General features: G+C 39.3%; 1 protein-coding gene across 4 annotated transcripts in view; it reads left to right on the top strand.

The window, feature by feature from the left end:
* TRAK2 (trafficking kinesin protein 2) overlaps nt 1-14,641 on the top strand; it is a 67,918-nt gene extending 53,277 nt beyond the window's left edge. For all 4 annotated transcript variants that reach the window (XM_056111575.1, XM_056111574.1, XM_056111573.1 and 1 more), the window contains 6 exons: nt 602-681; nt 969-1,169; nt 3,476-3,777; nt 5,685-5,951; nt 9,128-9,233; nt 10,485-14,641. In XM_056111575.1, coding sequence (XP_055967550.1) covers nt 602-681; nt 969-1,169; nt 3,476-3,777; nt 5,685-5,951; nt 9,128-9,233; nt 10,485-11,163 — 1,635 coding nt within the window. In that variant the 3' untranslated portion in view covers nt 11,164-14,641. The remainder of the gene's footprint in view (nt 1-601; nt 682-968; nt 1,170-3,475; nt 3,778-5,684; nt 5,952-9,127; nt 9,234-10,484) is intronic.
* Nucleotides 14,642-15,036: the final 395 nt, after the last annotated feature.

Raw genomic sequence — 15,036 nt, 5'->3', positions numbered from 1 at the left:
AAAATTTTTAAGGATAGTATCTGCAGATATTGTTCTTAAAAAGTTATCATTTTCTGAAGAGATTCTTGAGACTGTTTAATATCCCATTCTTCATCAAACTTTTAACCACGATCTGAGCGCCTATTGATGATTTCTTACCTGATTCAGTTATTTATAGTTTAGAGTTATTACTGTGGTAACTATCAAATGGTAATTTTAAAAAATTGTTCTATTCATTCATTTCTTCCTTTAATTACATCAGTGTGAACTTAAAAACATCTATGTCTATCTTTCCATCCATACTTCACATCCATATGCATGTATTTGGTTCATAATCCTTTCAGACTTTCTATTTGTTGTTATTTTCAATTTATCACATCGTTTTCCTACTGCTTTCTTGTAAATATCTATTATGAAAAAAGTAGTTGGCTCTTATATAAAAGATACATTTCCAAAACATCTCTTTTCCATCTAAATTTTAGCCTATGACTATTTTCTTATTTTCTGTTATCTATTATACCAAAAGTGTGGGATTCTAAAGACTTAATTTTTTAACAACAGTTAATTTTTCCATACAGGTGTCTAACATGATCACTGTAGGAATCTTAATTTTTTTTCTTAGGAATCCCTGGCAGCTGAGATTGAGGGAACCATGCGTAAAAAGTTGAGTTTGGATGAAGAATCTTCTGTTTATAAGCAAAAGTAAGTCCAGGTCACATCCATTGCTACTCAGCCATCAGGGTGGATTTTTTTTTTTAAAGCCACAATGCAGAGTGGTAAGATTCAATAGCAAATCTGCTTACTCTTCAGTTTTTCCCTCATAGCAATTCTTCTGTGAGAAAATTCTATGCTTCTGAAATGTATTTTCTAATGACTTCTTGATTTTAGACATCAGTCAGCGGGGGGGGCGGGGGGGTGACTTGGGAGGGGGCTTAGGGAGCCATACCCTATATGGCATGTGGCAGTAATGAGTACTTGTGTCTTGACAGAGTCCAGCAGAAACGGGTATTTGACACTGTCAAGGTTGCCAATGACACACGGAGCCGTGCTACCCCGTATGCAGTCCTGCCCATTCCAGGCTCCAACCGTTCAAGTGTCATCATGACAGCAAAGCCTTTTGAGTCTGGTTTACAACAGGCAGAGGACAAAATGCTCCTGAACCAGGGAGACAACTCAGAGGCGAATCCAGGGTAAGAAACATAGATCATGAGTGTGACTCTATTTCCTGTGTCGATCATGTGCAAGGCTCCCATATTCGATCTCCTGCCTTGCTCTGTGCTATCCCAAGGGCCTTCTGGACCTGTCAGTTTTCAGTAACTGTGTCCTCTGTATTACTTGTAAGACAGGTTGTTGATTTCATGAACATTTGGGGAATAAATGGCAACATTTAAAAGTCAGCAGATGGCTTTTGAAAGAATTCTTATTTGGCATCTGAGAGAAACTTTATCAGTGCAGATATAATTGTCCTGTTTGTGTTGACAGTCTGTTGTGAGCATGTTCAGAACTCACAATGGCTTTGTAGGTTATCTCAGGAAAAAAATATAACAAACATCAATCTTTGTGAACTGATACATAGTAGCCAAGAGCAATTCCTGCACTTGCCATCAATTGTAAGATACCTCTAGTTTCAAACATGTTTGGAAAAGTAAAAATAAGGTATACTGCAAAACTGAAAATGCAGTATTTACAATTCTGAATTTCTTTTACATGTTTACAATATTTATAGAGGATTGTGCAGTTCAAAGTCAACATTTTCACATCTACATATTTTTAATTTTGTTTTGCAACAACTAAGTAGCATGTTAGAGTTTACTTTTTTCTTTCTTCGTGGAGTTTACTTTTTTCTTTCTTCCTACCTCTTGCAATCAGTGAGATCACTGATTGAATGAAATGTAATTATTTTTTTCAACTACTTACTCTGAATTTATAGATGGTTATATGTGTAAGGTAAAGGTAAAGGTAAAGGCCCTCCCGTTGTTCATCAATTTGCTCGAGCGGGCCCAGTAACGTCTCCATTGGAGACTTTGTTGTTACTGTGTCTGGTTTTGTAAATAAAGTGAATCAGAAAAGTTAGGTGAGGTGCTGGAGAGATAGTACAGTGGGCAGGGTGCTTGCTTTGCATGTAGCCAACCCAGGTTCAATCCCCAGAATCCCATATGGTCCCACAAGCTCTGCCATGATTGATGCCTAAGCACAGAGACAGGAGGGAACCCTGAGCATCACCAGGTGTGGTCCCCCCAAAAAAGTTGGTGAAAAACAACAGTAATATAGTATTTTTGTGCTGGGGTTGTAGCGATAGTATGGGGGAAAAGCACTTGCCTTGCACTCAGCCAACCCATGTTTAATCCCTGGCATGCCATATGGTCCCCAAAGCACTTCAGGAAGGATAGAGCATACTCCTGAGCATAGAGCCAGGAATAAGCCCTAAGCATTTGCCGGTGTGGTCCCCAAACCAAACATATGTATATATGTGTGCATGTGTGTGAGGGCTGGAGCGATAGCACAGTGGGTAGGGCGTTTGCCTTGCAAGCGGCCAACATGGCCAACCCAAGCTCGATTCCTCTGCCCCTCTTGTAGAGCCTGGCAAGCTACCGAGAGTATCTCGCCTACACAGCAAAGCCTGGCAAGCTACCCGTGACGTATTTGATATGCCAAACACAGTAACAACAGGTCTCACACTGGAGACGTTACTGGGCCTGCTCGAGCAAATCAATGAACAACGGGAGGACAGTGACAGTGTGTGAGGGTCATGTTTTTATATAAATATATTTATTTATTTATTTATAGCGCCTATCTGAAGTCACTTAAAATGATTGATAGAATAATCGGTAATATTGGTTATCTTGCCGAGTTCTCTAAGAGCGAAAAATAGACAATAAGAAGTCGGTCGCGTGCTTGCTTCCAGGAGCTTGGTTTTATAGTCTCTGGATCTTGGCTGTTGATGGGATTACACGGCAGTTGGTGGGTGTAAATGTCTAGCTATTAGAAGATGGGGGATCTGGGTGGAGGAGCCCAGTCCCAATCCGAGCAGGCTTGGAGATCTCAGCCCCGGGTCCCGCACACCTGGGTTCCTCTGCCATTCCTTCATGCGTGAGGTTCGTCTGAGCATGTGGAGAGTGGTCTTAGCATGGTTGTGGCTGGCTTCCAGAGTTCTTCAGCTGCTGGTGCACTGATCGGGGTAGGGAGGGAAGCTCAATGATGGTCCTCATTCCCCTGACCCTGAAAGAGCCCCCAGTATGTCATTGGGCTACGCTAGCTCGTGACAGGGATGAATCAAAACGTTGCTGGTGCCTGCGTGAGCAAATCGATGAACAACAGGATGACAGTGATACAGTGATTGGTTATCTTGATTTGATATCATTACTTTTGTATTACCAATACCTTCAAGAAAGAAAAGCCCAAAAAACACAGATTAGTCTCTTGAACAGTGACTGTTATAGAAGGAAAAGGTTTCAGTTGAGCTCAGATCTAATGAGTAAATGTAATTTTCCCTTAGGAACACCCAAAATGAAGATCAGTCAGAACCCTCTGCAGACAGTGATTTGACTACAGCATTGCATCGCCTGAGTCTGCGGCGGCAGAACTACTTGAGTGAGAAGCAGTTCTTTGCTGAAGAATGGGAGCGGAAGATTCAGGTTCTGGCTGACCAGAAAGAAGAAGTGGTTAGTGGTTGTGACACCCCTCCAGAGAGTCTTGTGTCTCTCTGCACCAACCAGTCAGAAATCACCGACCTCAGCACTGTCAGTTGCCTTCGAGGATTTATGCCTGAAAAATTGCAAATTGTCAAGCCCCTAGAAGGTAATCAGTAAGGGTTATTTTCTATCCTTATTGCATCTTGGCTTTCCCTTCCCCAGAAAATATGATTTCTATTTAAATTGTAAGAGCATGATGTATAGAGAATGCAAACCACTTCATTCATTTTTCCATAATGTGCTACAATGTTCTTTCACCCAAACAGTGAGACTTAGGATACTTAGCACATTATGGAAAATGAATGAAGTGGTCTGCATTCTCTAAGTCATTAGCTATTAATTTCTCCTACTGATGTTAAGTATACAGATGTGAGGAAGAAGGAGTAATTCTTTTCTTGTCCTTTGCTAAAGATGTCACTGACAGCAGTTACTTATGATAGTGGTATATGCTAGATATCACAATAAAAATAACCTAGGTGTAATACTTGTTCCCAGTCTGTCTTTACCTAGGAAGTGTCATCTACTTAAAGGTCTGTCACTGTCACTGTCCTCCCATTGTTCATCAATTTGCTTGAGCAGGCCCAGTAACATTGTGAGACTTGTTACTATGTTTGGCATATCGAATACACCACGGGTAGCTTGCCAGTCTTTGCTGTGCGGGCAAGATACTCTCGGTAGCTTTCCTGGCTCTCTACTCTCTGAGAGGGGCGGAGGAATCAAATTCGGTCAGCCTTATTGGCCATGTGCAAGGTAAATGCCCTACTAGCTGTACTATCTCTCCAGCCCTGGAGGTCTATAGGTCTCTGTTTTTCTTTTCCTTTTTTCTTTTCTTTTCTTTCTTATTTTAAATTATGTTCATTTTAGTTTTATAGTCTCTCTTAAGATAAAACTCAAATTCGAAATAATTTTTGTGTGTGTGAAATTTTAGCAATCTTCAAGTGATTCTCTGATGTTATCCTAAGCCTTCAATAGACACAATTTTGAATAGGTAATCTATAAGGACCCCTTTAAGAGTCTATAAATCAGTTCTTTTAGTTAAAGATTAGTGCAGGTATTTTTAAGTTTCTCAATGCCATTTTTAGAATGAAATTGCTGTGGCGTAATTAGTTATTGCATCTTGTTTAAAATATTTAGGATTAAGAGTCACCAGGATTTGCCATATCCTCCTCTTAGCATTCTTGTTTTCCTGCTCTGTCCCAAGAGCCAAAAGAAAGAAGCTGGATGAAACAGTTGGAGAAAGAGACAGAAGTCCACTAAAATTTTAGGGAATCTTTCGACCTTAGTTCCTGGAGTTTTTCTTCAGTGTTCATAAGACAAAGGAGTACTGACTTTTGGCCACTGTAAAAATGCAACCCCGCCTCTGAAGTGTATTTCTTCCTTATTGCTTCAGCATCCTAGTTCCCAGTAAGAGTGTTGTTTGGATTTTTTAATCCCTGCTTTAGATTATTTTGACTCTTGAAATTATGATTCAGACCTTCAACATCTTGTCCATAGAGAACTTTCATTTGAAAATTTTACCAAAATATTTAGTTCAAATAAGTGGTTTTATTTTATTTGTTCATTTTTGACTTTTCGGGTCACAACCGGCGATGCTCAGGGGTTACTCTTGGCTCCGCACTCAGTAATTACTCCTGGCAGTGCTCAGGGGACAATATGGGATGCTGGGAATAAAACCCAGGTCGGCCTCGTGCAAGGCAAACAAATGCCCTACCTGCTGTACTATTGCTCTAGCCCCATAGTGGTTTTATTATTATCACTTTTCTACATATCTAATTTGTAGCATCTGCTCCAGAATTTAATATTTGTGGGGAATTTAAAACATGGCCCTGGCTGAGAGATCATATAGCAGCTCAGGTAAGTGGGATAACCCAGAGCCCCAGAGCACTGAGAGGAGTGATGCCTTATCACAGAATCTGGAGTAAAACTTGAACACAGCCAGGAATAGCCCCAAAAAACAAAGAATAAATCAAAATAAAACATGAAATCTCCTCCCTTTTTTTCTCTCACATTCAGGATCACAAACTCTGTACCACTGGCAGCAGCTTGCTCAACCAAATTTAGGAACCATCCTCGATCCAAGACCAGGTGTCATCACTAAAGGCTTCACCCAGTTACCCAAGGATGCCGTTTATCACCTCTCAGATTTAGAAGAGGATGATGAGGAAGGCATCATGTTCCAGGTTCAGCAGCCTCTTCAAGTGGAACAGAAACCTTCAGTATCCGAGCCAGTAACAGGAATCTTCCTACCGCCCATCACTTCAGCAGGTGGGCAGGTTACAGGTGAGAAGAGAACTGGATTGACTACAGGCTGCTAACCAGTAGTACTTTGTGCAGTCCAGCCTACTCTGTGATCAGCTGGCTTCTTCTGCATAAATATCACTAGGTGTACTCAGTGTTGACTGTAAGATAATAAAAATCTCTAGTGTTAGTGAACCTTCTGATTATCTCCACATCATCTTATCCAATCTACATAAATAGATTGGGCAGAGAAGGAGAAGATCAGTCAGTGGTTTGCGGACCTTTCAGCTCAGGAGATCTTTATATTTAAAACACTGAGAGAGGCTAGAGAGATAGTACAGGGGTTAAATGCTTACCCTGCATGGAGCAACCCTGAGAACCTCTGGGGATAGCCCAGATACTGCCTGCCCCACAAAAGCAATCACTGAGAACTCCAGAGAGCTTGTTTTTGTGGATTGCATCTATTGATAATTACCATACTAGAAATAAAAACTGATGAAATTTAAAAACATAATTCACATAAAAATAATAAAGGTAAAGGTACAGGCCCTCCCGTTGTTCATGGATTTGCTCGAGCGGGCCCAGTAACGTCTCCATTGGAGACTTTGTTGTTACTGTATTTGGCATATCGAATACGTCACGGGGAGCTTGCCAGGCTCTGCCGTGATAAAAATAATAATTGCGTGTTAACTCTCATAAGTAGCAGCTTTTTAAGTAGTGATAAGTTATATTTTATAGCATTGCTGATGTAATTTATGATTTAATAGACAATAACTAGATTCTCATCAGCTTCTACATTTGGTCTCCTGGGATGCATGTTTTGGCTGAAAAGTGGAAAAAAATGCAACCTCGGCTAGATATGTAGTTGGAATTAGGAAAGAGTATTTTAACTGCTTCCTCTGTATTTGTGGATTTTCTTTGTTGTTACACCAAAATTTGATAAGTAATAATCCCTTAAATTTATAGCTGTGTAGTATCTGAAGCTTTATCAGTAAGCTTCTCATATCTTGTTAACATTAAAATCTATTGATCTGTCCTGCAGTTTGAAAGCACCTTTTGCCCCCTCATGAATGAAACATCATGTGTAGTTTGTTTGGAAAGTATTAATTCACTGAGTTACTCAGATCTTTGGTATGTTGACAAATTTAATTATATATTAAAAATCACATCAAAGGGCCAGAGAAGTAATACAGCAGGGCACTTGCCTTGCACATAACCAACCAACTTAAGTTTGATCCTGGTACCACATATGGTCCATAGCACCACCAGGGGTGACCTCTGAGCACTACCAGGTATGGCTCCAAAACAAACAAAATAGCTAGAATCATAACATCTTATGAGAAAATCATTAAATTAGGGAACGTTCAAGTTCTATGGTGGATATAAGTTTTCCAGAACTCTTATTTTCATTTGAAAAGTCAAATTCTCATCACTGATAGCGAAACACTGTCAGTGTTGTTTTTTTTTAAGAAGTTGGCCACTCTGCATTTATTTGCGAGAAAACTTCTGATAAATACCTGTGTCTGAGTAATGATAGTTTGTTCATTGTTCTTTCAAGTGAAAGTGGAGTACCATTAAAAACCTTCAACTCAAGACTGTAGAAATAGTACAGCAGGTAGGGTGCTTGCCTTACATGTGGCCTACCCAGGTTTGATCCCTAGCACCTAATATGGTCCCCTTGAGCTCTGAATATTTCTGGGTGTGGCAACAAAACAAAGTCAGTTCAACACACTAGAGAGAAAATACAGCCAGTAAGGTGTTAGTCTAATATGCAGCTGACCCTTGCTCAATCCCAGTCACTACATATGACCCCCTGAGACCACCAGGAGTGATCCCTGAGTGCAGACATAAACCCTGAATGCAGCTGGATGTGGCCAAAAAAATTCATGGCAACAAAAAATTTACTTAGTTGCACAAGTACTGTTCCTCTAGATGGCCTTTGGAACATACCAGGCTATAGAGGGCTTAACTGCTCACTTTCTGTTTAATCATGCAGAATATTAAGAAGATGTGAGAATCAATAATTTTTGCTGCTTCTTCAAAAACTGTGTGGTGTGAAATTTGCATCAGTGAAATTAATCAGTGACTTATTTAAAAAATAGTAACACAGGGCTGGAGAGATAGTACAGTGGGTAGGGAGCTTGCTTTTGCACGTAGCTACCCAGGTTCAATCCCCAGCATTCCAGATGGTCCCCCAGGCACCGCTAAAAGTAATTCCTGAGTGTGGAGCCAGGAGTAAACCCTGTGCATTGCCTCATGCAGCCCACTCAAAATAAACAACAACAAATATACAAGTGGATAACAGTGAAGAATACTATTATAACTTGGTGCCTGTGCCTCAATTTGTATTGAAGAGCCAATAATATTGCCACAGTGGTTTTGTACCAACTGTACAAAGAACAATTGTAAATACATGCTGAAGGTCAGAATGTGTGTCAGCATTACTGGGGATGTAATTGACCTGTAGACTTTGAGTGGCCACACATTAAAGTATTTAAAATAGGCACAGTAGTTATTTGTGATCTCTAGTAAATACAGAAGAGCAGATAACACAGTAACTGAACTCTGTAAAACAGATTTGAATGATGAGAGTTTTGATGTTTCTTTCAATGACTGGTTAATTATTTGTAACTTATAACAACTTGCTGAAACATTTCAACAATTTATGAAAAAGTTTACTGTACTCTTCTAGAACCACTAGATTTAGTGGTTAAAGAACCACTAAAGTAGAGAGCTTAGCTAGAAAGATAGGATGAGATATTGTTTTCTTTCAAAGTATAATTTCAAAAGGTATTTTTCTCTTTCTTCTGTACCATTTTTAAGCCTTTTGATTTAGTTTTAAAATACTAACGGATTAGACTGTATCAGAGATTCCCAAGCTAATTTTGGCCTACCGCCCTTTTTTAGGGAAAAGAAAATTATTCGGTGGCCCCAAGAAAAATCTACCTTCCTTAAGCAAACAGAAAGTGCTCCCTCCCCCAGTTGCTACTTACCCCATGAATCAGACCTGGGGGGTGGGGAGGGCGCTGTTACCCACTTTGGAGAACATTGGAGATGTATAAACGATGGATACTAAATAAAACATTTATGTAATTTTCATTTTCAGATACAGAGTTTTGTATAACAGACTGATGTTATTATTAATAATCATGAATTTCTTACACCATTAAACCTAATCTTTCAATTTTGTGTTTGATTCTCCAAAATCTCTATTTCAGCCGCAACCTTGAATCCAGGAAAGTGTCTTTCAGGCACAAACTCAACCTACACCTTCACCACCTGTAGGATATTACATCCTTCTGATATCACTCAGGTTACCCCCAGGTAAGAGAATGGGTGACTTGAGACCTTCTTTTCTGCAACTCTGTTTTTTTATTCCTAGAATTCTAATTATTGTCCTGTGATACTTTGAGTTTAGCATCTTTTCACATTGTAATTTCTCATTTGATTATAATTCTTTGAAATTGATGGAGCAAGTGGATATATCATGTAAATTGGGAAACTGACACATATAAGGCTCAAGGGTCTGATCCAAGGGCAGTCAGTAAATAACCTAGGGTGATACCCAGAATTAGCCAAATAGCTCTTTTTGAGTAGGAAGTCTTCACACAAGACTGTCCACACTACTGATACCACCTACAGGATCAAACTGGTTTTGGGCCCACTCATTTGCTAGAATGACTTACGGATCTCATTGAAAGTTGTTTTGCTTATATGTACTATTTTTTCCAAAGGAAAGACACAGGCTAAAATAGCCAAATGTTTAGACACATGCATCAGAGTTGGAGAGGGTTCTACATGCAGAGTTTCTTTTTTGTAGGATTCATTGCTTTCTGGCATCAAAGTGTGACAGTGGACATAGGTGATTCTCAGCAGGCGAGCTCATGCAAGCCAAAGTGTAGAGTTTTTCTCAAGGCTTCATTGCATTAAACGATGCTTGGGTGCATGGATGGATAGGTGGATGGAATGTTGGAGGATGAATGAGTAGATGGACAATGGACAAACTATTGTTATCAGGCATGGTCCATCCTTCACCCTAAACAAAGACACTTCCATCAGCTGTATTATATGGTCTTTCTGTGTTTAATCAAAGAACATTGCTCTATAATAAAATATAAAAAGGTTACAGGGGAAATTAAAAAGCAGGTACAAATGCACAGCACTTCAAATACAAAGCAGTACAGATACGAAGTTCAGAATTACCAGAAAGTTTTGACTAACAAGTAATCAAGACTGACTTGGTATACTATGACTATGAGAGGTAAAATACAAAGGAAAGATTAAAGATAAACTTTAACTAAATTAAGGATGCTAGCAAGAGCATGTTAAGCTTCTCTGGGAGGAGGAAAGGGGGCAATTTACTGATGAAACCTAAAACACTGAGGGTTAATATCCAACACTTGCCTTTGAAATCTATTTTATAATAGCGTATAGTTAATAATGTGCTACCTGTTCTGTATTTACTAAGGATAATGTAAATACTGTGACTTTAAATACTTTAAATGCTATTTTGAAGATGTTTTTAAAGTTTCTAACTCTCCTACTCGTTTCTTTCTTTCTTTTTTTTTTCTTTAGCTCTGGGTTTCCTTCATTTTCCTGTGGAAGTAGCAGTAGCAGTTCCTCAAACACAGCGGTGAATTCACCAGCCATGTCCTATAGACTCAGCATTGGTGAATCCATCACCAACCGACGAGATTCCACTATAACCTTTAGCAGCACCATGGGCTTGGCCAAACTCCTACAAGAACGAGGCATCTCTGCTAAAGTGTACCATAGCCCCATTTCAGAGAGCCCCGTCCTTCTGCCTCTCTCTAAAGCCCTAGCTATCCCTTGCACCCCTCCAAATTCACCATCTCACTCACCTTGCCCTTCTCCTTTGCCCTTTGAACCTCGAGTGCATACCTCTGAAAATTTTTTGGCCTCTCGACCAGCTGAAACATTCCTCCAGGAGATGTATGGCTTGAGGCCTTCCCGGAACCCTCCTGATGTTGGCCAGTTGAAAATGAACTTAGTAGATAGACTGAAGAGACTGGGGATTGCCAGAGTGGTCAAGACTCCTGATGTCCAGGAAAATGGAAGAAGCCAAGAAGCAGAAACTGGTCTTCAAAGACCAGGCTCTGCTGTTTATTTAAATTCAGGTAGCAATCTGTTGAGTGGACTGAGAAGGAATCAGAGTCTTCCGGTAATGATGGGTAGCTTTGGTACTCCAGTTTGCACACCCTCGCCCAAAATGGATATTCTGAAGGAGGATTGAGGACCAGCAGTTAACCCACCTCCTTTGCAGATTAGCACATGAAGGATAGCTTTGCACTACTACCGGTGGTCCATTCTGAAAGAAAAAGAAGGTTGCAGAAGGTTGTGAATGTGAGAAAGGGAAGCAGGAAAAGAGAATTGGAATCAGGTGCTAATGAAAGGAGCCTGCTAAATAGAAAGTAGAGATGAATGACCCTGAGTCTTTGGAGATAAGACTGGAAGAAAGATTTAAGTATTTGTCCAGTTGGGTTTTCTTGTCTTGGAAATAAAATCACTAGAACATAAATCCCGTAATACTGAAACATACTAAAAGTCCTGAACTTGTTGCATGCACATTTGTTTCTAGTAAGTGTAAGTAAGGAAAGCCCAGGTTAGGGAGTGAGAAGAGAAAATGAGGGACCAGGGAAGGTAGATCAAAGACCGGGGCATGTGCGTGTATGCACAAGACCTCAATTAAAGTCCCCACATGGCTCATGGCTCCAGCACCACATGCCCCTCTTCCCCGGCACCACCAGGTACAGCTCTGGAGCCCCACACACCACCTGGTGCCAACCCCTGACCTCATCCTCACCCCCAAGCACTATTGGACCCAAGCAGTGCCGTATCCTTCAACCTGAGGTAATTGGTTGGCCAAGTATTGCTGAAGGCCTCCTGACACCCTGAGCACTACTTGGAGCCCTCTCCCCATCTAAAGAAAAAAATTAAGAGAAAAGGACCAGAGCAGCTTTGCATCTCCGGAAGGCTGCAGAAGTGATGGCAGTCTGTCACTGAGACCACACTGAGGTGGCTTTTGTGTTTGCCCCGTTCCTGTCTGGTGAAATTACACTTCTGTCAGATGGCTTACTCACTGCGCAAGCAAACAGGGAGTTTGACCTTTTTCATGAGATCTAAAGAGTGAAGACTCCCTGTTTGCTCTTTTCAGGCCATTGAGCCACTCACTGGGAACCCAAACACTCCCATATTCCTTTTGTATTTGTGATTTATGGAAGTTCATGTTTTAAATTTGTATTTTTATACAACATCCAAAAAAGCGGGGAAAGAAACCAGCATGTGTTTAGGGGTGGGAGGGTTTTACTTTAAGAAGGAAAAAATGTGTGAATTGGAACACAGTAAACTTGTTTTCAGAGCATTTCTTCTGGACAAGTGCAGTGGCCAAGGAATATGAATATAATTAAATGTTTTCAAATTTCCTTGGAAACTGGAAGGCAATCCCAGGTAACCAGAGTGCAATCAATAGGAATTAGGAAAATTATGTATGTATTTATGTATGTAAACTTTTTGTAAGGAAAGTTGACTGCAACTGAACTTTTCCCAAAGTGTGCTATGCATATTTTAAATGAAAGATTACTTGTATTTGCACAAAAATTCTCAGGCAAATTAAATTATTATAAGCTGAAATAAAATCCAGGTGCTTGATTGTGGGTTTTTTTTTAATGTAAGATAAAATTAAAATTCCTCTGCCTTTTTCTTGATATCTTTAGAATTAATAGCCGTTTTTAATGGGAGAGTCAAATCTTTTGCTTTTTCTCTGGGATTTTTTTTTTCTTTTTTAACCAGCTTTGTAAAATGATAAAGTAAAACTTAGATTGGATTTCAGCATTCTTCTTTAGGATGCAAATGTTTAAGGAAGAAGCGGCTGTTTTATGAATGTTGTTGATCAAGGTCTGCCCCTTGTCAGAAGGCAGGTCTTCATTTAGACAGAGCAGTTCAGACATAACTTTTTATGAAATGAGGGAAGGAGCAAACTAGTGACTATTTTTCAGTGGAATATATGACATCATCTCTCTGGTGCTGAGTTCGCACATGCTTTCTCATTTGTCCTGAAACTGAAAGTCAGTTTTCTGAGAGATATCTAATGAGAAATTTGCTTCTGAGGTTCCCACAGATATCCACAGAGAAAATGTTTCTTCCTTCTCACCTTTAAGATACCTCTCCTGCACCAAGAACTTGTGCTCAGAATAGAAAAGGCAGTGTGCATGCACTGGTAGGAGTGTTAGTTTTTTATGTTGTTTAGAGTTTCTTATAAACATTTCCAAATGATGTTCTTAACACCAACGACAGTGTCCTTTCCTCTGTCTCTAAATTTCATCAATCAAAGCTACGGCTAATAAACTGAAGACAGACATGGTCAGAATCCAAGCACGCCCAGAGTAAGTGATGCCGAATGTCAGAAGGATGGCTCATGTTTCAGTTTCTAAGATATCCCAATTCACTTTTCCAAAAATAGTATTTAAGTTTCTCTTTTATAAAAATACTGGGGTGCTTATGTTTGCCAGTTCTTAAAACTTAGTTGTTCTCTAAAAAAACTATCTTCCTGTTTCCAGTTTCTGAGTAACACCAAAAAGTCGTGAGATAGAGGGCCAGAGAGTAGTACCATGCATTAAACTTCCAGGTTTATGTATGTCACTTAAGTGGCTTAAAATTAAGTTAGATTTTGGAGTGTTCCATATAATTAGTCCACTTTCTTATAACCAGTGCTAACGTGATCAGTTTGCCTCATAAAGTTGAAGACATAGTCACAGCCAAAAAGTACATCTGATTAAAGAGAACCAGACTTAGGTTTTTGAAATGAACTGATAGTGATGTTTCACCAGAAGCACAATAATTTCCTGTCGGTGCATGCTTATCTCTTGATGAATCCTTTTTGAAACTGGGTTCTGTCATTTTAAAATTTTCCACCTAAAATCATTTTAGATACAGCCTGAGAATCTCTATTATAACAAAATTGTGTGCAAACTGTGGAGCCTTACAGCAATTTCTTCCTCTGTCTGTTTACTACTATTCCCATTTTCATATTTTCTATAGTTGTATGTAACATTATGGAAGTATAGAAAACTTTGGTATTTTCTTTTTCTCCAAAAAGGTTCTCAGTGATTATACCTCAGGTATTTCTGAGTATCCTGTTATCTAGTAGGGTGATACCTTCCAGAACTCAGAATTAAAAGGTTTTCTAAATTATGATGACCCAAATCTTATGTAAAAATAGCCTTACACATAGGTCTGACAAGTTAATTACCATAACCTAAGTAGATTTGGATTTTTTTTAAGTTTTATATGTCTTTAACATGAATAACACACTTTGGCTAAGGAAGGAAGTTAGAGGCAGCTCACAAGAACCTGTTCTCAATAAAAGGTGTATTTTGTACAGTATTCAAAGCCTGTTCTTTTTTTCTGAGCATTCAAGTACACAGCTAATACTTAGTATTACTAACATTGACATCTGAAACTAGAGCTCTTTGTGATCAGTAGTTTGCATCTTTGATGTCAGACGCATGCAGGCTTGTCAAATTTCACAACAGTGTATGCACTGTGTGATTGCATTACATTGCCCAACCACCTAGGAGGGGCAGAAGTGCCCTCTGGGGCACCCAACAAATACTGTTGTTTGATACCTAGGACGTTGTCAAACAGCTCTTTGTGCACCTACCTTTACTTTGTCAAATGTAAATCAGATAATAAACATGAGTATCTGAACTTTTCTTTTGTCTCCCTGTGTTTTGTGTCCCAGTTCTTTGCACAGATATTCCTACTTAAATTTTCCCATTGTGTTGCTTTTGGTATGTAAAACAACTTCTATTTGCCAAACCAACCCCAAAACACAATAGTTGGTTGTAAACAGACCTATTTTCTTAGGCTAGAGTGAGAATATATATATGTATATATATATATATATATATATATATATATATATATATATATAGGCTAGATCTTACCAAAATTAGAACAAAAGAAAAATCTAAAGTCAGTAATTTGAAAAGATTCAGGAAGTATGAAGCAACTCTATTCCTCTACTCTGCAACTTACTTTTGATACTCTATAAACTGATTCCAAGAAACTAGATTTGGAAATTATTAGACTCTAACAGAAAAAGCTC

This window comes from Sorex fumeus, unplaced genomic scaffold (genome assembly GCF_029834395.1).
Source record: "Sorex fumeus unplaced genomic scaffold, SorFum_2.1 ptg000014l, whole genome shotgun sequence".
NCBI classification, from domain to species: domain Eukaryota; kingdom Metazoa; phylum Chordata; class Mammalia; order Eulipotyphla; family Soricidae; genus Sorex; species Sorex fumeus.
The sequence above is the reverse complement of the archived record's forward strand: the minus strand, read 5'-3'. Positions and strand labels throughout refer to the sequence as shown.